At 38.8% G+C, this 24,146-nt stretch overlaps 1 protein-coding gene across 1 annotated transcript in view; it reads right to left on the bottom strand.

The window, feature by feature from the left end:
- Nucleotides 1–15,658: 15,658 nt before the first annotated feature.
- Nucleotides 15,659–24,146, bottom strand: part of Noa36 (zinc finger protein 330 homolog Noa36) — a 30,940-nt gene continuing 22,452 nt past the window's right edge. Inside the window, exons 6-7 of the mRNA XM_067143332.2 lie at nucleotides 16,066–16,188; nucleotides 15,659–15,968 (exon numbers count right to left, since the gene is read on the bottom strand). Of these exons, the coding sequence (XP_066999433.2) occupies nucleotides 15,853–15,968; nucleotides 16,066–16,188 (239 nt within the window). The 3' untranslated portion in view covers nucleotides 15,659–15,852. The remainder of the gene's footprint in view (nucleotides 15,969–16,065; nucleotides 16,189–24,146) is intronic.

Genomic DNA, 24,146 nt, shown 5'->3' with positions numbered 1-24,146 from the left:
GATAATTTCAAGTATTTAAGTTGTGTGTTCTCCCAGGATGGTGAGATTGAATCAAGGTGTTGTAACGCTAATGCAGTGAGCTCGCAGTTGAGATCAACAATATTCTGTAAGAAGGAAGTCAGCTCCCAGACGAAACTATCTTTACATCGGTCTGTGTTCAGACCAACTTTGCTTTACCGAGCTCGATAGCTGCAGTCACTTAATTGCGGCCAGTATCCAGTAATACCAATATAAATGGTCCGTTATTGGACATTATAAATTTTCCAGCTAACTCATTCTTGGTTGCCAGCGTTTCGCCCTCGTGTGCTAGGGTGGGCTCATCAGTTGGTACCTAGCACACCTACCAATACGCTGGCTAGTGCATACCGTGGAGGCCACTGCGTAGGCTAACTGGAGCCACCGGCAGTGCCAATGCACTAAGAGACTTTGTCTCATTATCAAAAATTGATGCCTGCTTGGCCATCAGATGACATAGATATTGATTCCCATAGGGAATCTGAAAAATTTGTCCTGAATGAGCAAATTTATAATACCAATATAAATGGTCCGTTATTGGACATTATAAATTTTCCAGCTAACTCATTCTTGGTTGCCAGCGTTTTGCCCTCGTGTGCTAGGGTGGGCTCATCAGTTGGTACCTAGCACACCTACCAATACGCTGGCTAGTGCATACCGTGGAGGCCACTGCGTAGGCTAACTGGAGCCACCGGCAGTGCCAATGCACTAAGAGACTTTGTCTCATTATCAAAAATTGATGCCTGCTTGGCCATCAGATGACATAGATATTGATTCCCATAGGGAATCTGAAAAATTTGTCCTGAATGAGCAAATTTATAATACCAATATAAATGGTCCGTTATTGGACATTATAAATTTTCCAGCTAACTCATTCTTGGTTGCCAGCGTTTCGCCCTCGTGTGCTAGGGTGGGCTCATCAGTTGGTACCTAGCACACCTACCAATACGCTGGCTAGTGCATACCGTGGAGGCCACTGCGTAGGCTAACTGGAGCCACCGGCAGTGCCAATGCACTAAGAGACTTTGTCTCATTATCAAAAATTGATGCCTGCTTGGCCATCAGATGACATAGATATTGATTCCCATAGGGAATCTGAAAAATTTGTCCTGAATGAGCAAATTTATAATACCAATATAAATGGTCCGTTATTGGACATTATAAATTTTCCAGCTAACTCATTCTTGGTTGCCAGCGTTTCGCCCTCGTGTGCTAGGGTGGGCTCATCAGTTGGTACCTAGCACACCTACCAATACGCTGGCTAGTGCATACCGTGGAGGCCACTGCGTAGGCTAACTGGAGCCACCGGCAGTGCCAATGCACTAAGAGACTTTGTCTCATTATCAAAAATTGATGCCTGCTTGGCCATCAGATGACATAGATATTGATTCCCATAGGGAATCTGAAAAATTTGTCCTGAATGAGCAAATTTATAATACCAATATAAATGGTCCGTTATTGGACATTATAAATTTTCCAGCTAACTCATTCTTGGTTGCCAGCGTTTCGCCCTCGTGTGCTAGGGTGGGCTCATCAGTTGGTACCTAGCACACCTACCAATACGCTGGCTAGTGCATACCGTGGAGGCCACTGCGTAGGCTAACTGGAGCCACCGGCAGTGCCAATGCACTAAGAGACTTTGTCTCATTATCAAAAATTGATGCCTGCTTGGCCATCAGATGACATAGATATTGATTCCCATAGGGAATCTGAAAAATTTTTGTCCTGAATGAGCAAATTTATAATACCAATATAAATGGTCCGTTATTGGACATTATAAATTTTCCAGCTAACTCATTCTTGGTTGCCAGCGTTTCGCCCTCGTGTGCTAGGGTGGGCTCATCAGTTGGTACCTAGCACACCTACCAATACGCTGGCTAGTGCATACCGTGGAGGCCACTGCGTAGGCTAACTGGAGCCACCGGCAGTGCCAATGCACTAAGAGACTTTGTCTCATTATCAAAAATTGATGCCTGCTTGGCCATCAGATGACATAGATATTGATTCCCATAGGGAATCTGAAAAATTTGTCCTGAATGAGCAAATTTATAATACCAATATAAATGGTCCGTTATTGGACATTATAAATTTTCCAGCTAACTCATTCTTGGTTGCCAGCGTTTCGCCCTCGTGTGCTAGGGTGGGCTCATCAGTTGGTACCTAGCACACCTACCAATACGCTGGCTAGTGCATACCGTGGAGGCCACTGCGTAGGCTAACTGGAGCCACCGGCAGTGCCAATGCACTAAGAGACTTTGTCTCATTATCAAAAATTGATGCCTGCTTGGCCATCAGATGACATAGATATTGATTCCCATAGGGAATCTGAAAAATTTGTCCTGAATGAGCAAATTTATAATACCAATATAAATGGTCCGTTATTGGACATTATAAATTCCCTATGGGAATCAATATCTATGTCATCTGATGGCCAAGCAGGCATCAATTTTTGATAATGAGACAAAGTCTCTTAGTGCATTGGCACTGCCGGTGGCTCCAGTTAGCCTACGCAGTGGCCTCCACGGTATGCACTAGCCAGCGTATTGGTAGGTGTGCTAGGTACCAACTGATGAGCCCACCCTAGCACACGAGGGCGAAACGCTGGCAACCAAGAATGAGTTAGCTGGAAAATTTATAATGTCCAATAACGGACCATTTATATTGGTATTATAAATTTGCTCATTCAGGACAAATTTTTCAGATTCCCTATGGGAATCAATATCTATGTCATCTGATGGCCAAGCAGGCATCAATTTTTGATAATGAGACAAAGTCTCTTAGTGCATTGGCACTGCCGGTGGCTCCAGTTAGCCTACGCAGTGGCCTCCACGGTATGCACTAGCCAGCGTATTGGTAGGTGTGCTAGGTACCAACTGATGAGCCCACCCTAGCACACGAGGGCGAAACGCTGGCAACCAAGAATGAGTTAGCTGGAAAATTTTATAATGTCCAATAACGGACCATTTATATTGGTATTATAAATTTGCTCATTCAGGACAAATTTTTCAGATTCCCTATGGGAATCAATATCTATGTCATCTGATGGCCAAGCAGGCATCAATTTTTGATAATGAGACAAAGTCTCTTAGTGCATTGGCACTGCCGGTGGCTCCAGTTAGCCTACGCAGTGGCCTCCACGGTATGCACTAGCCAGCGTATTGGTAGGTGTGCTAGGTACCAACTGATGAGCCCACCCTAGCACACGAGGGCGAAACGCTGGCAACCAAGAATGAGTTAGCTGGAAAATTTATAATGTCCAATAACGGACCATTTATATTGGTATTATAAATTTGCTCATTCAGGACAAATTTTTCAGATTCCCTATGGGAATCAATATCTATGTCATCTGATGGCCAAGCAGGCATCAATTTTTGATAATGAGACAAAGTCTCTTAGTGCATTGGCACTGCCGGTGGCTCCAGTTAGCCTACGCAGTGGCCTCCACGGTATGCACTAGCCAGCGTATTGGTAGGTGTGCTAGGTACCAACTGATGAGCCCACCCTAGCACACGAGGGCGAAACGCTGGCAACCAAGAATGAGTTAGCTGGAAAATTTATAATGTCCAATAACGGACCATTTATATTGGTATTATAAATTTGCTCATTCAGGACAAATTTTTCAGATTCCCTATGGGAATCAATATCTATGTCATCTGATGGCCAAGCAGGCATCAATTTTTGATAATGAGACAAAGTCTCTTAGTGCATTGGCACTGCCGGTGGCTCCAGTTAGCCTACGCAGTGGCCTCCACGGTATGCACTAGCCAGCGTATTGGTAGGTGTGCTAGGTACCAACTGATGAGCCCACCCTAGCACACGAGGGCGAAACGCTGGCAACCAAGAATGAGTTAGCTGGAAAATTTATAATGTCCAATAACGGACCATTTATATTGGTATTATAAATTTGCTCATTCAGGACAAATTTTTCAGATTCCCTATGGGAATCAATATCTATGTCATCTGATGGCCAAGCAGGCATCAATTTTTGATAATGAGACAAAGTCTCTTAGTGCATTGGCACTGCCGGTGGCTCCAGTTAGCCTACGCAGTGGCCTCCACGGTATGCACTAGCCAGCGTATTGGTAGGTGTGCTAGGTACCAACTGATGAGCCCACCCTAGCACACGAGGGCGAAACGCTGGCAACCAAGAATGAGTTAGCTGGAAAATTTATAATGTCCAATAACGGACCATTTATATTGGTATTATAAATTTGCTCATTCAGGACAAATTTTTCAGATTCCCTATGGGAATCAATATCTATGTCATCTGATGGCCAAGCAGGCATCAATTTTTGATAATGAGACAAAGTCTCTTAGTGCATTGGCACTGCCGGTGGCTCCAGTTAGCCTACGCAGTGGCCTCCACGGTATGCACTAGCCAGCGTATTGGTAGGTGTGCTAGGTACCAACTGATGAGCCCACCCTAGCACACGAGGGCGAAACGCTGGCAACCAAGAATGAGTTAGCTGGAAAATTTATAATGTCCAATAACGGACCATTTATATTGGTATTATAAATTTGCTCATTCAAGAAAAAATTTTTCAGATTCCCTATGGGAATCAATATCTATGTCAGTATCCAGTATTCGGGAGATAGTGGGTTCGAACCCCACTGTCGGCAGCCCTGAAAGTGGTTTTCCGTGGTTTCCCATTTTCACACCAGGCAAATGCTGGGGCTGTACCTAATTAAGGACACGGCCGCTTCCTTCCCACTCCTGGCTCCTTCCGGTCCCATCGTCGCCATAAGACCTGTCTGTGTCGGTGCGACGTAAAGCAAGTTGCAAAAAAAACTTTGCTTTACAGGAGCAAAAGCTGGGTCGACTCAGGATATCTTATTCATAAGTTAGAAGTAACAGACATGAAAGTAGCAAGAATGATTGCTGGTACAAACACTATGAACATACCTGTAAAAAATACACACTATTATACACAGAATGACATGTTTTGTTCTACAAGAACATCCTTACATTCTATCAAATCACTTAAAACAAGTGTATAAATGTACAGTAATGTTTAGGTTACATAAACTTGTCGATGATACAGTGTTATGTGATAATATGAACAAGTATTGACAAATAATGAATTTACAAGATTAACATAATGAAAAAACTTCTGTACTTATCTAGACTGCCGAAACTTGATGTCTGTGAAATGGTGTGAACTGTCGTATATGTGCTCCCCGAAGGCTGAATGGCGATTATATCTGACCTGTATTTATATCTGTGAAATGGTGTGAACTGTTGTATATGTGCTCCCTGAAGGCTGAATGCCAATTAAATTTGATCTGTGTTGATGTCTGTGAAATGGTATGAACTGTTGTACTGTATGTGTTCCCCAAAGGCTGAATGCCTATTATATCTGATCTGTGTTGATGTCCGTGAAATGGTGTGAACTGTCGTATATGTGCTCCCCAAAGGCTGAATGCCGATTACATCTGATCACATTTTTGTGTTCTTTGTATCTTGTGTGGAAATTACATTTTGTTTGACCTATATATGTCCATTGTCACAAAGCACTATTTCAGGACTGTGGGGTCATGGAGAGACAAATGGAATGTTTTGGGAAATAGCACACTGTTGTGGAAAGGGCAGGGGAAGCAGCGAAGGAGCGTGTGGAATGTTGTAGATCCTCCCTATTGGATGTTATAATCTAGTATACTGTACCATGGAGAGGGGAGAGGGAAAAGGGACGGAGCGAATGGAGCACTATAGAACCTTCCTTCATCACCGGAGAGGGGAGAAAAGGTTATTAATCTTCTTCATGTTATAATGTACTTTTATGTAATATGCAAGTCCATGATATTAGGAAAATAAAGTATGGAATTGTAATAGAGAGTATCTAATAGATGTTATTATTATGATAAATGCTAATTTGAAGAGTAAGTGTTGTCCAGGTGTTATGTCATTAGAGCAAAGACGGGGGAAATTTTTTAAGTGTGTGTGGTCATTTAGGTTGGTTACGTTAACTTTTTTTGCGATGTAAATTTCAATTGCTTCCTTTATATTCAAGCCTTTACTTTTATTTTCAATGTGTAAAATTGTTAGGTCTGTGTTGATGTCTGTGAAATGGTGTGAACTCTCATATATGTGCCCCCGAAGGCTTAATGCCGATTATATCTGATTGTGTTTTTGTGTTCTTTGTATCTTGTGTGAAAATTACATTTTGTTTGAACTATATATGTGGCATTGCAGTTAGGTTCTTGGCACTTGAGTTCATAGACTCCTGATTTTGAGTAAGGGTCTTTTTTTGTTAAGGTTACACTTGCTGATGTGTGTCTGCAGTGTGTTGTTCATTCTAAAGGCTACTTTTAAACCCTGTTTTTTGAAAATATTAGCTACTTAGCATCGGCAGTCTAGATAAGTACAGAAGTTTTTCATTATGTTAATCTTGTAAATTCATTATTTGTCAATACATGCTCATATAATCACTTAACTCTCTATCATTGACAAGTTTATACAACGTAAACAATACTGTACATACCAGGTGAGTCAGCCGTGCCTGACGTTTTACGCTGTTAGGCATCCCACTGAACGTCACTGGTGTTCCGGTCTATTCTCCTTTACATACAATTTACAAAATATACATTTAATGTTAACCTAGTCAATACTTACAATACCACATACTGTGGTTAAATAATTATAAAAAATAGAAAGGTTGTGAACATGTTTCGCCCTTCTTAATGGGCATCATCAGCACAATGGATAACCTTAAAACAAATAATTACAATTAAGAACGTTTACAATTATTGGTCATATAAAATTGGAATGAGATGTTGTGATGTTAAAAGTTATTTTTGATATCATGATTAGAAAGTTTGACGCGAATGTTACAAACACAAGTTAAAACTATTGTAGTACAATTTTACAATATTGTCTAAAAAATATATATCAGCATTCGTCTGGAATTGAAATGGATCCTCTTCTTTTAATTTTTGGTAAAAGTCAATGTTATTGTCGTGTTCACCACCAAGTGGATTTGAAGAATAAGATATGTATAAAACATATGTTCCTATTGTAGAAATTAGGTCAGGAATGAACAATTGGTGTTATTTCTTGAGTTAAATTGGTTAAAACACTTTCAGGTGAAAATACGTCGAAATGGAATATACGTTGAAAATTTATCCGATGTACAAGTTGGAATGGTTGACGCTATAACAGTAGTCTGCCAGATTGTTGTGTAAATCTCAATGGTTAGAACTGCAAAGAAATATAAAAACGTATTTAATGTGTATGTATAAATAATGTATGTGATTGTACAGTGTTATGGGTTACGTAAAAATGGATACTTACTCGAATGCCGTGGAGTGTCTATCCTGCTCTGTTATTAGCGTTAGTCTGACTGGCGTTCCTGCTAAGCATATTGTATGGGTGTGGCGGAGGGAGAGGAGCGGGTTGAGGGAGGGAAGACTTGGGTGGAGTAATATGTATTGGTATTGGTACGGGAGGGGGATTATTTGGAGGGGGAATTGTAGGTTTAGTATTCGAGGGGATAAGTGGAGTTGTTGAATTGACAACTTTTAATGTATGCAGAATTTTCTTTTGATTTGGGATAACTGTTTTCAATAACTTAGGTATTAATGTGTATAAAGAACTCTTAATCTCCGTGTCATCATTAAGGTTGCGATCTTTATTAAATGTTTTGTCCCGATAAATATAAATATTTTCTAATTCATTTAGTAGTTTCCCCTTGTTAGTATTCCTTATTATTGTCAGATCTTTTTCTATTGAGGTAAAATGATGGCCCGTTTCCTTCATGTGTGTACTCATAGCGGAATATTTGTTATGTTTGTCGACATTGAAATGTTCCATATATTTTGTAATAAAACTTCGTCCAGTCTGGCCAACGTATGAATAACCACACTGCTAACATGTCTAACCTGTATACTCCTGAACCTGAATATTTGCTGTTATTATTATTATTTATTTCATTATAATTGAAAAATATGTTTTGTGTAGTATTAGTTGTTCTGTAAGCTACGTTTATATTATACTTGTTGAAGGTATTAGTAATTTGGTGGATAGTTGGGCTATTATATGTGAAAACGGCATGTTTATTTCTGTGTCATCCACAAACCTTAACCACAAACTAATTCCTTTTATGTTGGTTTTAATTTTTGTGTGCTCAATCGTATCCTTATAGATATCGGCTAGGATACCCGAAATAGGGTCTCCCATTGTCAAGCCATTCTGTTTGTAAATTCTACCATTAAACGTGAAATAGTTATTATCTAATGTAAATTTTAATATAGTCATAAATTCTTCAATCTCCATTTTGCTGAGGTTACTGTATTTACTGATATTGTTATATATAATATCAATAGTGTCTTTAATCAGAATATTTGACACATTTGTCATAATTGACAAGAATGTCACCAGTAGTAATGAAATATTAGATAAATTAAACAAGATCAACCCCAACGTAAATTTTACAAAAGAAGATGAAGATGGAGGCTCTTTAAATTTTTTTGGATATAAAAGTTACTCGATCTAACAACTCCTTTGAATATCAAATTCACAGAAAACCTACACACTCATCAATTACAATAAATAATTCATTACATCCTGGATCACAAAAACAGGCATCTTTTTACAGCCTGATATATCGAGCCTTAAGAATCCCCTTATCTCCCATAAATTTGAGAAGTGAATTAAATTATATAAGAAATCTTGAAGTAACCAATGGATATAAGATTGAAATGATAAACCGTCTTCTGATATATAAGATCAAAAACAAGCTATCCACTAACCTCAAACCAGATAGGCCGAACAGAAATAAACATGCCGTTTTCACATATAATAGCCCAACTATCCACCAAATTACTAATACCTTCAAGTATAATATAAACGTAGCTTACAGAACCACCAATACTACCCAGAACATATTTTTCAATTATAATAAAATAAATAATAATAATAACAGCAAATATTCAGGTTCAGGAGTATACAGGTTGACATGTTCGCAGTGTGGTTGGCCAGACTGGACGAAGTTTTATTACAAAATATATGGAACATCTCAATGCCGACAAACATAACAAATATTCCGCTATGAGTACACACATGAAGGAAACGGGCCACCATTTTACCTCAATAGAAAAAGATCTGACAATAGTAAGGAATACTAACAAGGGAAAACTACTAAATGAATTAGAAAATATTTATATTTATCTGGACAAAACATTTAATAAAGACCGCAACCTTAATGATGACACGGAGATTAAGAGTTCTTTATACACATTAATAACTAAGTTATTAAAAACAGTTATCCCAAATCAAAAGAAAATTCTGCATACATTAAAAGATGTCAATTCAACAACTCCACTTATCCCCTCGAATACTAAACCTACAATTCTCCCTCCAAATAATCCCCCTCCCGTACCAATACCAATACATATTACTCTGCCCAATTCTTCCCTCCCTCCGCCACACCCATACAATACGAGTAGCAGGAACGCCAGTCAGACCAACGCTAATAACAGAACAAGATAGACACTCCACGGCATTCGAGTAAGTATCCATTTTTACGTAACCCATAACACTGTACAATCACATACATTATTTATACATACACATTAAATACGTTTTTATATTTCTTTGCAGTTCTAACCATTGAGATTTACACAACAATCTGGAAGACTACTGTTATAGCGTCAACCATTCCAACTTGTACATCAGATAAATTTTCAACGTATATTCCATTTCGACGTATTTTCACCTGAAAGTGTTTTAACCAATTTAACTCAAGAAATAACACCAATTGTTCATTCCTGACCTAATTTCTACAATCGGAACATATGTTTTATACATATCTTATTCTTCAAATCCACTTGGTGGTGAACACGACAATAACATTGACTTTTACCAAAAATTAAAAGAAGAGGATCCATTTCAATTCCAGACGAATGCCGATATATATTTTTTAGACAATATTGTAAAATTGTACTACAATAGTTTTAACTTGTGTTTGTAACATTCGCGTCAAACTTTCTAATCATGATATCAAAAATAACTTTTAACATCACAACATCTCATTCCAATTTTATATGACCAATAATTGTAAACGTTCTTAATTGTAATTATTTGTTTTAAGGTTATCCATTGTGCTGATGATGCCCATTAAGAAGGGCAAAACATGTTCACAACCTTTCTATTTTTTATAATTATTTAACCACAGTATGTGGTATTGTAAGTATTGACTAGGTTAACATTAAATGTATATTTTGTAAATTGTATGTAATCACTATCGTCAATACAAACCAAAAATGAGATTAATGACTATTCTCCTTTGCCGTATACCAAGCAACAACTGCCTTTAATCACTCACTGCACCATTACGTTGCAAAAACATGTACCGTATGCGACATGCATTTACACAATGCATCAAACTGTCACATGATTATGTAAAAAGTACGTGCCAATTGTGAGCTTTCAGTAGGGTATGAAATGAATGCTAAATGCGATGGATTACTGATAGAAAATGTTTGTGCATTTGTGAAGCGGAAGTAGTAGGCTTTCTGGAAACCTACTCGCTGGAGTTGCCGTGGTGTCATAGCTTAAGTGCGGTGCTGTTAATACAGCTGCGTTTGATAGGTGGGTTCGAATCCCACTTGAACCTGTAAATTTTATTCATATTTTTTACTTTGAGAATTATCCACAGAGCCAATGTATCCGAATGCCCTCACGTCGTGGGTTATTTAATTCATTTATTTTGGCACTGTTCTAGGCCATGAGGGCTGCTTATGTGGATGTTTTATAAGCACGGCTGGACGAGGATAGACTGGTTGGGGGTTTGAATCCGCTTGATAGAGCAACAGCCTGTTAGTGCAGTCAGTGTTCGAATAGATGGCCTTCTGACGTAATGCGCGTTTCAGCACACCGTTGAATTGCCATTCGGGCTCTTTGCAGCATTGTAGGTGTTACGGATTCACAGGCTTCCGTAATAAGATTTCGAAGGCCTTCAGGATTTTCCAGCTGCTGAGTCTACACAACATCCTTCAAATAGTCCTGTAGGGAGAAGTCCAGTGGTGTCAAATCGGGCGATCTAGCAGGCCAGGTGACAGGTCCTCCCCTTCTTATCCATTGACCGGGATGTGTAACATTCAGGTAGTTGCGAACATCTGCTGACATGTGAGGGGGAGCTCCGTCGTGTCGATACTACATGGTTACACGCTCCCCCAGGGGTACATCCTCTAGCAGCAATGGTAATTGGTCTTGAAGAAACTGTAGGTACTGGGCTCCTGTCAAATGATCCTCCAAGAAATATGGTCCAATTATGTGATCACCCAGTATACCACACCAGACTTTCACTCCCCATCGTGCCTAAAATGCTGCCCTACCCAGTGGGGATTTTCAACATTCCAGTAGTGCACATTATGACGATTCACAGAGACATTATTTTGAACTTGTGCCTCATCGGAAAATAAAATGTGAGATACAAACGCTGGATCATTTGCTACTTGTGTCAGTATCCACACACAGAAATCAACGAGTTTCAAAACTAGACTGTGGAGTTCTTGATGGCCCGGGTACTCGTGTGAGGATTATCCCGGAAAATGTCCAAAACCATCTCAGCAGTTTCAACGGACGTAACTCGTGCCTCTCTAGCAGGACCTGTTCGGGAAAGTGACGAAGTTGTACGCAAACATCGCTCCACCCTCCTAAACGTATTTGCGTTTGGTTGCTGTCTGTGTGGAAATCTTTCCTGGAACAGGTGCTGTGTTTCCTGTCTTGTTTCAATGTAAATGAGGAACATGTCAACATACTCATTTGCTGATACATACAGTAGCGAAGAAATGACCAGGACTGCTAGGCTACACCAAGTGTCAGGCCACTACACATTCAACATGCATGCTATTGGTCGAATGTGGCATGAATGGCCTCTTATTTGATTCTCAAGTTTAAAATGTGAATAAAAATATCTATCGCTCGTAGGATTTGAACCCACCTACCAATGCAACATGCATCACCACATCTGAGGTTAGTCCACTACACCACGGTGACTGTTGTTTCCAGTTTATCACAAAGCTTACTCGGTGTAAAACTACATTCCGCTTCACAAACGCATACACGTTTTCCATCAGTATGCCATCGCTTTTAGCTATAATTTCATAAACAATCGAAAGCTTATAATTGGCACGTACATTTTACATAACAGTATGACAGTTTAATGTAGGCCTATTGTGTAAATACCTGTCGCATACATGTTTTTGCAAAAGTCGTGCAGTGATGACGCAGTAAATGCTTTAAAGGCGACTGTAACTTGGTATATGGCAATGGAAAATTGACCACCACCCCACTGACGTTCGCTGGGATGTCTAAAAGCAGAAACGTCAGGCGCAGCGGACTCACCCGTGATTTGATATAATGTGAGGATGTTCTTGTAGAACGAAACATGTCATTCTTTGTATAATAGGCCTAGTGTGTATTTTTTACAGGCTGTTTATAGTGTAATTTGTATTGAAATTGTTGTGTGTTTGACAGACTGGAAAGTTTTTGTCCCATTTTCTCAAGTACCAAAAGAGCAGCTGAAATGACTGATGTAACTACTTTTCCTATTTTTCATTCAATTTTAGATGAATATTAATATCTGGATACACAATTGAGTATTTAGCACCTGAAAATATATTACATTCTAAGATACTGACTAATAAACGTATAAGGAGACAAGGACTGGTGACGGGGAATGAGAAGCTGAGCACACCTGACAAGAAGAAAACTAGAGTATGCCACATAATTTTGAACGACATTGACAGATGCATAAATAAATGAAAGGTCCACAAATTTTGTGCGATCATGTCTGATTATTTATTTTAATTTTTTTTGCTAGTTGCTTTACGTCGCTTCAGCACAGATAGGTCTTATGGCGACGATTGGACAGGGAAGGGCTAGGAATGGGAAGGAAGCGGCCGTGGCCTTAATTAAGGTACAGCCCCAGCATTTGCCTGGTGTGAAAATGGGAAACCACGGAAAACCATTTTCAGGGCTGCCGACAGTGGGGTTCGAACCTACTATCTCCCGAATACTGGATACTGGCCGCATGTCTGATTTTTAAAGCAAAACGTAAACAAACAGATTACCATGATGAGATGAATTCTCAGAATTTTGATAAAGGAATTTGGAAGAAAATGCTGTCTGGTTTACAATTTAAACGTGCCATAGTTATTAACCCTCTACTGCATACTGTTGCCTTTAGGCAACAAATAACTTTTCACCTGTATAAATGGATAAATATTGTAGGCAGAGGTAGTTTTACAGCACACCTTCAACTTTACAATCAATTAAACACATATCCCAGTGATGCCTTGTTTTTTTTTTACATAAGACAAAACAGCCCTACGACCAATGGTACTCCTTCCACCCCGTCAACATCCACGCGAACCAACCACCGTTTATTTTACGTGGGCCCTCCCCATCACATTACCACAGGCTTCAGGAAACTGCTGCCTGGTTTACAATTTAAACGTGCCATAGTTATTAATAATGCTTCTTATCACTTTTGCCATAAAAACAAGACCCCCAACCACAGTAAAAAAAAAGGATGATACTGGTATTCAAAGTTATTTGCATAAACGAGACACTTTTTGAAGAATGCATGACAAAGGCAGAGCTCTTAGACATAGTCAAAAGAAATAAATCAATTTTATGTACTACTTGGAAATTAAGGGAGGATGCAATAGCTTCAATTACACCCGAAGAATGTGATTAAGCAGAGAACACTGAAAAAAAGACTACTAGAAGGACGGAATTCTGGAAATTGAAGTGGAAAAGTGGATCATAAACTTCTGTGATGATTACAGCTTCAGCAGTGACTCAGAATCCAAAGGAAGCTATTTTATCTGGGCTCAACTACATCTGAGCGACTGATTAGCTAGCCAGTCTTGAAAATACTGTAATATATTTTACATTTTTATTGTAAATGTACTGTATTATAAATATTTTGTCATCTTTGTTGTGCATCTGCCTCTAACAAATGGAAACCTGATGAATAAGCACCTGAGGATGAAGAACAGCAATGTTATCAGGGCATGAGAATATACCCTTAGGTGAAACTTAATTCATTCAGAGTACCTGTTAGTCAATAAAAATAATATGCTATTGTCAGTAGCATTTTACTATACAAAAGTAGCATTTATAATAAAAAGTGTAAAAAATACAATTTTACAGTCAATCATGTAGTCTCAATACATGACTTCCCACTTGCTATGATTGGTCGGTGGAGAGGAGGGTGTTGTCACCAGGTTTTAAGTAGAGGTAGGGAGGGAAGCACATGGAGGAGTGGGAGCGGGAACTTGCCAAGTAACAGTGCTGCTACATCGTTCATAATTCGCTGGCCCGATACTACAAAGAAAAATGCGAACAAGTGTTTGAAAAGCATAGTGGGTTTTATACCATGTGAAAAATTTAATGTGTATTGGAAGACCAACACAATATTTATTTATTTATTTAAAAACTGTCTCCCATTGGAGATAGTCCCATCAAGCTTGGTATATTCACAAAATAATTTTTACAATGAATCATGTAAAAAATATAATTTATGTATGTGATCGTCTAAAATGGACTCATGTGAGTGTCAATGGTAAGTTCTGTAAATACTCACTCACTCCGTAGGCTTCTGAGGGACGTGAAGTTCCCGTGCCGATCTCATAATCCCCTTCCATCCTTTGCCTGCTCTTCCCAGTTATCAATTTTGAAGGTCTGGCATATCTTGTTGATCTCTTTCTTCCAGGTGCTTTGGGATCTTCCTGAAGGTCTATTCCCATTAAGAGATCCCTTCTATAGATCTACTGGTGCTCTGTTATCCTGCATCCTCAACACATGTCCAGACCAGCACAGTCTGTTGGATTCTATCACACCCATTATAGTGTGTTGTTGAGAGACGGTGTAAATCTCATAATTAGATCTTTCTGTCAGCTTTGAGAGATAGGATCGAACCATGGGCCAAATATATTTCTACAAACTTTATTCTCAAAGACTTGCAACTGCTGCTGCTCTTTGTGTGTGTAAATAAATTTGAGAATGGATTGGCCACATTCCCAATTTAGATCGATGTCCAGTGATTATAATCAGTCAGTCATGATGAGTAATTAATGATGAATTTCAAAAATGGCTTTCATGGCCGCAGATCTTACGATCACGGGAATAAAACCAGTGTTTGGGTGGTCAGGCCGTGTGCATTTGCAGAGTTTCGCCCAGATGTGCCATTTGAGCTCATCAGCTGGATTGGCACACCCCTCCAGGACTCTGCTTAGCAGTGGCAGACCAACTGTGTGGTCCCTCTGTGTTAGCAAACAGGGATTGCTAACCTGCTAAAGGAGAAGTGAATTCTCTGTTTACAAAAATTAATGATGAACTTTGCTGTGTATTCAATTATCAAGTGTATTGCTGGGTATTTTAACTCTTCAGCAATTAGTGATAAATTACATCTGGGGCTGCACATTATTCATATTGAGATATATTTCTTGTTATATATTTTCAATGCTTTTAGCCCCTAAAAAATAAATATTGGCCTGATTTTTGTTGCTTCAAAATGCGAGTCCTAGAACATAATAGACAGATGCATATGGTAGGTATTTCTACCTGCTCGATTAAAACCCAAATGGAAGTTTAAAATGTAATGCTCTTCAGCTCCTTCAAAAACAGAAAAGATACCTAAATTTACTTAAAAATATAGTTTATTTTCAGCAATCATAGGTTTATTAAGGAGTGCCTGTTTTATCCATTTAGCAAAGACTACCTAGAGGGACATATTTTACATACACTGTTATATATACAAATAAGGATGGAAACAATGATCAGGTTAATGTAAATTCATCCATGGGATGAAATCAAATTATTCACCATATTTATTTAGAACTTTCACCCTCATCTTTTGCTTCATCATCTTCATCATCATCCTCTTCCTCTGAATCATCATCTTCCGCTTCCTCATCATAATCTTCATCATCTTCCTCATCTGAATCTGTAGAAATAAATTCATTAAATTCCGACTCAAGAACAACAGAATATCAAACCACTCTGTAAAAACTATCATAAATTACAATTCAAGATTAACATACCTCCAGCACCTGCTTCACCATAGTAACCATTATAACCTCCACCAGAATACCCACCATCCTCATCATCATCATCATCATCTTGATTACTAGCTTGATTCTGACGCCCAAATTTGTGGCTTCGAGCTATAAAAAACAAAATGGTAAGACTCATAAATGTACACTGCAAATTTAAATCGAAAGAGAATTAACAATCAGAAAGAGTGACATAAGGGGCTGCTAACTCTTGAAAGTGAAAGCAAGGGATGAAAGGTTTAGTGCTGGTGCAGCAAAAAGAATCATCGTTTCATATACTAATTGATATTATTAACATCACATTTAGGCCCGGTTTCATCAACACATGTTAGTACTTAACAAGGTGTTAAATCATTTTAACATACGATTTAAGAAAATTTGTGTTTCATCAACAACTGTTAACATTAACAAATGTTAAACTGCGTATTAAAGTTAACATCAGCCATTTCCAATGTTAAATGGCTAACATTAGCATTTAGCAACCTGTTCCAAAATGGCTGCTGTGAATCTCGCTTTCGATGCGGAATTGCTCTATTTAGATCTTTTACAAAACAATCCTGATTGAAGAAGAGTTCAGCGACGTAATGACTTTTGAAAATTTGACGGATGCGGAATTTCTTCATAGATACAGGTTATCGAAAATAGTCGTTGCTAAGGTTGTTGACGAAATTCGAGTGAGGTTAGAATATCCTACGAAGAGAAACTTAACCTCTTTCTCCAATGTTGCAGGTACTGATAATATTACGATTTTTTGCTACTGGTTATTTTCACATAATGGTCGGAGACAATGCTGGAATTTTTTTTTTTTTTTTTTTTTTTTTTTTGCTAGGGGCTTTACGTCGCACTGACACAGATAGGTCTTATGGCGACGATGGGATAGGAAAGGCCTAGGAGTTGGAAGGAAGCGGCCGTGGCCTTAATTAAGGTACAGCCCCAGCATTTGCCTGGTGTGAAAATGGGAAACCACGGAAAACCATTTTTAGGGCTGCCGATAGTGGGATTCGAACCTACTATCTCCCGGATGCAAGCTCACAGCCGCGCGCCTCTACGCGCACGGCCAACTCGCCCGGTGCTGGAATTTCTAAAGCCACTGTTAGTAGAGTTGTTTGACGAGTGTCTGCAGCAATAGCATCCATGAGGAGGCGGCATATAACATTACATTCCCTTCAGTAGAAAAGTGTCAGCAAATTATCCACGACTTCTATGAAATAAGCCGTTTTCTTAGTGTTTGTTCTAGGTGCAATAGATTACACACATGTAAGAATCCAATCACCTGGAGGCAATTGGGCCGAAATATATCGTAATCGGAAGGGATATTTCTCTGTTAATGTTCAGGTGATTAATGAGCCTAACCTCCTAATCAGGGATATACTTGCTGGGTGGTCTGGTTCTGCACACGACAATACAATATTTAATAACTCCCATATCGGAGCACAGTTTGAAGTTGGACAATTAACGAAGTGATTTGGTTAGGTGACAGTGGATACCCGCTAAAAAGTATCTGTTAACCCCATTGAAACCATCGCGGACTTTCTCCCATGCCTCGCCCTTTTGTTTTATCGTCAAGCCATCCATGTGCTTGCACTCGATAACTTATGTACATTTACTAACTAATTCAATTAACAACTCTTTTTCGAAGGAGGAAAAATTAGAACTACGATTCCGTTTCACTTCTCGCGCCATATTTTACAGCTGTACGCAAACAAAAGCGCATCGGAGCGCGCTGTAAAACAGCATGTTCGTACCACTGCCTCCTTGATTCGCACCAGTTCGCAATATTGGGAGAGTTAACAGTCGATTAGTTAACATTTCACAAGAAAAGTATGATGAAACGCAAGAAACCTAGCAAGATGTTAAAATTTTAACTCCGTATTAACTAACTACTTGTTAGTATATATTTAACATGTGTTGATGAAACCGGGCCTTAGAATGATATATAAATTTGTGTTAAAAATTATGCCTTCCTTCAGTGAAACTGCTTTCAAGTCAATTTTTAAAAGTTATTATTAAACTTGAATAAATGGAATTCAGGAAATACAGCATGTCTTGGAAAATATAAGTCCTTCTAATTTCACAAAAAATATATACTTTACAATACAATCACAGAGTTAAAACTTATAAATACATAGTATGGCTCTCTTATCCACTCTGTGAAAGTGAGACCATGTAAACATAACACTAGTGAGGTATCAGGCATTTGGCTTCAAAACCAGCAAATGGACACAATGGTATGGTTCATAATAATAGTAGTTTGGAGCAGAAAGGAAAAGAGGAAGAGAAAAACCCACTTTCCTCAAGGGCTAACTGGAATTAAAGACAAATCTTAATGACAATAGTAAACAGAGAACAAAAAAAAACAGATAGCTGTCCTTAGCCAAGTGTTACCTGAAAGAAAAACAACCAGTCAATTGATACGAACAATAATATGAATAAAGAATATGATAAAAAGCATACTTTAAAAAAAATACAATTGGCTAAAGGCTATCTATTTGGGATTTTTATTTACAAACTAAATGTGAACAATCATATACAAATTATAACAAGTCTTTGAGTATACTGTATTCAGAAATAAATACTGTAATTTTTAACTGTTGACATTAAAACTTCTAAAAGGTTAACTATAAATTTTGGAATCACTCCTTCTCTTCCAAAAAGATAATTACTGTACATACACAAATACTCCATGAATATTTTTTTCTGGAATTCAGTAAAGAAAAACTGGGGATGTGCATTATCTGAAATAAGGTTGGAATTGCTTCGCCTGAAACAATGGATCACATTATACTACAGCAGGGCCTCTCAAACGCCCAAAATCTCACGCGTGCAGATAGAGGCGCAAGAGCTCCGTGCACTGTGCATCGCTGCCGCTCGGCATGGCTCGGATCAACGCTTCGTCTCTGGGCTACTCGGCTAAGCTCGGCTCAACTCGCCTATACTCGGCTCAAGTCAGCCCGGATTTGGAGCGCTACGGCGCAAGTGGGGCAGAGGGAGACAGGCGGAGCGAGCGAGACAGGCGTGAGGAAAGAGAGAGTAAGCACTATTGCTCCAAATCGAGGAGTGGGGGGTCTGCACTCTGGTCAACCAAGCCAAGTCGTCTTTTGCACCGTGAACAGTGCATGCACCACGCGCATGCACCCTGAGAGGCCCTGTACTACAGTGTTGTCCAGCCTCGGTCTGCGTGGCGTCAATAGCATATTAGAAGTGAAGCATGAACCACGTGTTATTGTTATCGCTTATTCAAAGTTAAAGAAAAACTTAGAATACTGGAAACTGCGCAGCAGGAAGATATTATCGTATGATGTCAGAGAAAGTTGTATTCATGACAGGGGCTAAAACATAATGCAACTTCAAGAAACAAATAGTAATCACCAGGCCTTTTGCAGCCAGAAAGTGAAGCATCCCGACTTTAAAGAAAGGCTGTAAGATAATGTAAATAATAAGAGAAAATACGGATACACAGTTACAAGTAAAATGTGCCAACTGAAAGCTTTAGCTATAGCCACAGAACTACGCGTCATGCGCTTCAAAGCTAGCTGAGGCTGGCTAACAAGATATTTTAATTGCAATGGATTAGGCTTCTGGAGAAGAACTAGCATTACTCAATGGCTTCCAGGTGATTACGAAGAAAAGGTCGTGAATTTTCAATGCTATGTAATAAAAATGCACAAGAATATGCGTGCATACATACTCCCACAAATTGGTGATGTGGATCAAACACTGGTAAATTTTGAAATGCACTTGACAACACTGTCAACAGGAAGGGAGAGTCCAGCATAATGATAACTGGCAGCAACGAAAAACAAAGGTATACATTCATACTGAGTATAACCGGCGATGGATGAAAGCTACACCTTACGTGATATTTAAAATAATAAATATTCCAAAAGTATCAATGAATGGTGTACTGTTGAGAGTGAATCCGATGTAATGTTGAGAGTGAATCCGAAACGGTAGATGGACAGGGGCCTTGTGGTTGACTGGGTGACAAATATTTGGAATGTTGCCCAGGTGTGCTGCTAAATTTATGTAGCATGTCGATCCTGGAGAGCTTCTGCACACACACAACTCAAGAAATGCAGCAGAAGTTGCAACAAAGGAAAACCAATTTGGTGAAATGCTTCAAAAAATGTGATATCGTGAATTCACCTGACAGAACTGAGGACGACACTCTACAGGAGGATGGTGACTACAGATATGATTCTTCTGCTAGTGATGGCAATGAAAATGAACAGAGGTAAGGGAGCATTCAATTATTGACTTTAATATTTTATTAATATACAGCATATTAACAAATTGATCAAAATTGTAATTAGTTTTTTCAACTGTAGCTCGAGTCCTAGATGAAGATTATGACGCAATTCTTAAAACAAATGTATATTTTCTTCAGTTGAGTACACCATTATGGAGGATTCATCTCTTGTAAATAAAACACAAATAAAACCAAATCCTTTATTTTTTAATTTTCTCTCCTAAAATTAGGGTGTGCAGTTTATTCTATGGCACAGAATATTCACATATATACGATATATCAATGAAAAAGGAAATGAAGAAAAAGACAGCAAGCACGCTGGATTTTTATGCGACTATATAATGTAATTATAAACACAGGACCTCTAGTTTTAAATGGAATATGAACCACACGATGTGACTTCTCATTTTTAAAATGCATTGGCTAGGAGTCGAACCACCTTGGCAAGAAATCAGTTACAATGCCAATCAGTTGTCATGGCCCGTAAAGGCAAAGAAATGGTATCTGTAATTACTCATGCAGTTGACACCTAATCAGGGAAAAAAAAAAAGGATGAATATTATATTATGGTAGCAATAACAGCGAAATCTGATATAGGTAAAAGTGGAGAACAATGGAGAAATGAGAATAAAGATAGAAAAGTTGTGAAAAATTCCATTGCATTTTCTGGCACCTTATAAAATGGCGTCAAAGTAGATGTACAGCCCACGCAAGACGGAATTATGTAAAACGAACTATGATTCAAAAGTTCACAGGGGACCAAAATTGGAGAAAGAGAGCATAATCACGAAGGCTGTGTAAGAATAGAACATTGAAATGTCAAGTGGATTGTTTAAAAGAAACAAGATAAAATTATATATTATTACACAACTAAATTGCCGTGAGACTGGATGGTCACTGAAGACATTAGCTGCATATAATCAGAAAGAAATAAGCCAGATTTAAGTAAAGGATACTGAAAATACCTGTTGTCAGAGAAAGATACAGCATAATACTATATATTCAGTTCGAAAGAACAGAATTGCAGTGTAAAATAAGAAGATTTAAATTAAATGAGCGAGGCAAATGGTTGGACATGGACCGTAACGTCGAAGGCTATTGAAATTAGAGATCGGCAGATAGAAAGAAGTCAAGAATCTTATCAAGAAGACAGAATTAAGAGATTCAAAAGCATCAGAGAACAGAGAACAATAAGATAATAAGATACCCTGATCCCTTTTCTCTTCGGGGTCGAGTATGAAGTCAGACGTATCTTCGTAGCAAGTTTTTACGACCGAATGTCCTTCCTGACGTAAACCTCATCAGAAGAGTTAATGAGATGAAACAAATGACACGATAGGGCAACTAAAACTGACTATATTTACTTTATATGTAGGCCTAAAAGTCATGTGTTCACCATTTATTGTCTTTTAAATTTAGAAATACTATCTTCCAACCAAAATAGACGATAAAACTCAGAATACATCCATAAGTTTGTTAAAGAATAGTAGTGTAGAATGTTTACATGTACAATTTATAGCTTTTTATAGCCTAAAAGTCATGTGTTCACTGCACAAAATTTGAGGTTATCGCATATTGGACCCCCCCTACCTTTTTTGGCTGTAAAAGTTGAAAAATAAGGGGTCTAATACACTAATAAATACGGTAAATGACTGAACAACGAATGGCACAAGAAATTATGAAATTACCAATGAAAGGAAAGAAAGGCCAAGGAAGACTCAAACTGCTACGTGCAGACACAGCTAGGACCAAAATTAAACATAACCTGGAAAGGAACACACAGAAAAGGATGAGGCGAGGTGTAAACTCGCAGTATATTAATATAGAGAGGAACCCTATCTGCCCAGACCCGGATGCACCTGGATGAAGTAATATAATGCACTCTTGAATATGAGATTAGTGTATTAAGAAAACAAATGAATATTTAAGTGCTAAGAAATTATCAATTAACTGCAGACTTCTTTTCTGAGAACTGTGAGAATTTTGCCACAGTAGGGAGGCTTGTGCATCCCTACAAAGCAGGTAACCAAGCCATAGTAGGTGCAATCATATTGGATGGGTATCTATCAAGAAACCAGACTAACAAATTGTTCATCGGTGGGGGGCAGCATTTTGGGACTTGCAAGGGCAGCAGTCTGGATGATTTCTTTCTCTTTTTTTCTTTTCTTTTTGCAATTGGCTTTACTTCACACTGACATAGATAGGTCTTATGGTGATGATGGGATAGAAAAAGGCTAGGAGTGGGAAGGAAGTGGGCGTGGTAGGTGTGAAATAGGAAAACCACGAGTCTGGATGATTGACTCATATGGCCTTGACCGAGCTCGATAGCTACAGTCGCTTAAGTGCGGCCAGTATCCAGTAATCGGGAGATAGTGGGTTCGAGCCCCACTGTCGGCAGCCCTGGAGATGGTTTTCCGTGGTTTCCCATTTTCACACCAGGCAAATGCTGGGGCTGTACCTTAATTAAGACCATGGCCGCTTCCTTCCACTTCCTAGGCCTTTCCTATCCCATCGTCGCCATAAGACATATCTGCGTCGGTGCGACGTAAAGCAAAAAAAATAAAATATATTTGGCCTTGTGATAATATACTTAACATAGATATGTTGATACTGTTACACAGCTGGTGCATTGGGAAATTACAGCCGTCACTCCCAATGAGGTGCAGCTCTCTCTGTATGTATGTATGTATGTATGTATGAATGAAGTCCTGATAATGGCTTCCTCCCAGGAAAAATATCCCAGAGGTAAAATAGTCCTCCATTCGGATCTCCAGGAGGGGACTACACGAGAGGAAGCAATCAGGAAGATAAATAGTGACATTCTGCAAGTTGGAGTGTGGAACATAAGACGTTTGAATCATAGTAGGTTAGAGAAATTGAAAAGGGAAGGATAGACTAAAGCTGGATAAAGTTGGTATGCATGAAGTATGTTGGCAGCAAGAGCCATTTAAACTCATCAGACGACTACAGAATTATCAAAACAAAATCAAATAAGGGAAGTGCAGGAGTTAGGCCTAGTTTCATAATGAATTCATTTATAGAAATAGGAACTAGGCAAGGCAGATGTTCAACAAACGTCCAAATTCTTCATCATCATCATGTCCGACTCGTTGGCTGAATGGTCAGCGTACTGGCCTTCGGTTCAGAGGGTCCCGGGTTCGATTCCCAGCCGGGTCGGGGATTTTAACCTTAATTGGTTAATTCCAATGGCTCAGGGGCCAGGTGTTTGTGCTGTCCCCAACATCCCTGCAACTCACACACCACACATAACACTATCCTCCACCACAATAACACGCAGTTACCTACACATGGCAGATGCCGCCCACCCTCAACGGAGGGCCTGCCTTACAAGGGCTGCACCCGGCTAGAAATAGCCACACGAAATTATTATTATATTAGCAATGAAGAAAATGCAGAGATCCTCACACGGACATTCAAAAAACTTCTAAATTACAACGGCCCACTAGAAAAGTTGTGATGTTTGGGACATCACTGCATGTTTTCAATTACTGAACTATATAATTAATTGATAAGATGTATATATTTAATCACTGATAGGTCATTTTTAAATTAATATGTGTATATATATATATATATAGAGGGTTTTTATCATCCATTTCAATCATCATTTCATTTCTTTGTATCGCGGCTATAACGTATTCTGAACGAACAAATAATTGGGTAAAGTATTAAAACATCATTCATATTAATAACTTGCAGTAAATTTTCCAATAGCCGTTGTGTGGTGACCAGAGTCAGCAGGCTAATTTCAGCCCATTTCCAGGAAAAGTACGTCATCAAGGTTACGAGAAATCTTACC

This window comes from Anabrus simplex, chromosome 3, assembly GCF_040414725.1.
Source record: "Anabrus simplex isolate iqAnaSimp1 chromosome 3, ASM4041472v1, whole genome shotgun sequence".
Lineage (NCBI taxonomy): Eukaryota > Metazoa > Arthropoda > Insecta > Orthoptera > Tettigoniidae > Anabrus > Anabrus simplex.
The sequence above is the reverse complement of the archived record's forward strand: the minus strand, read 5'-3'. Positions and strand labels throughout refer to the sequence as shown.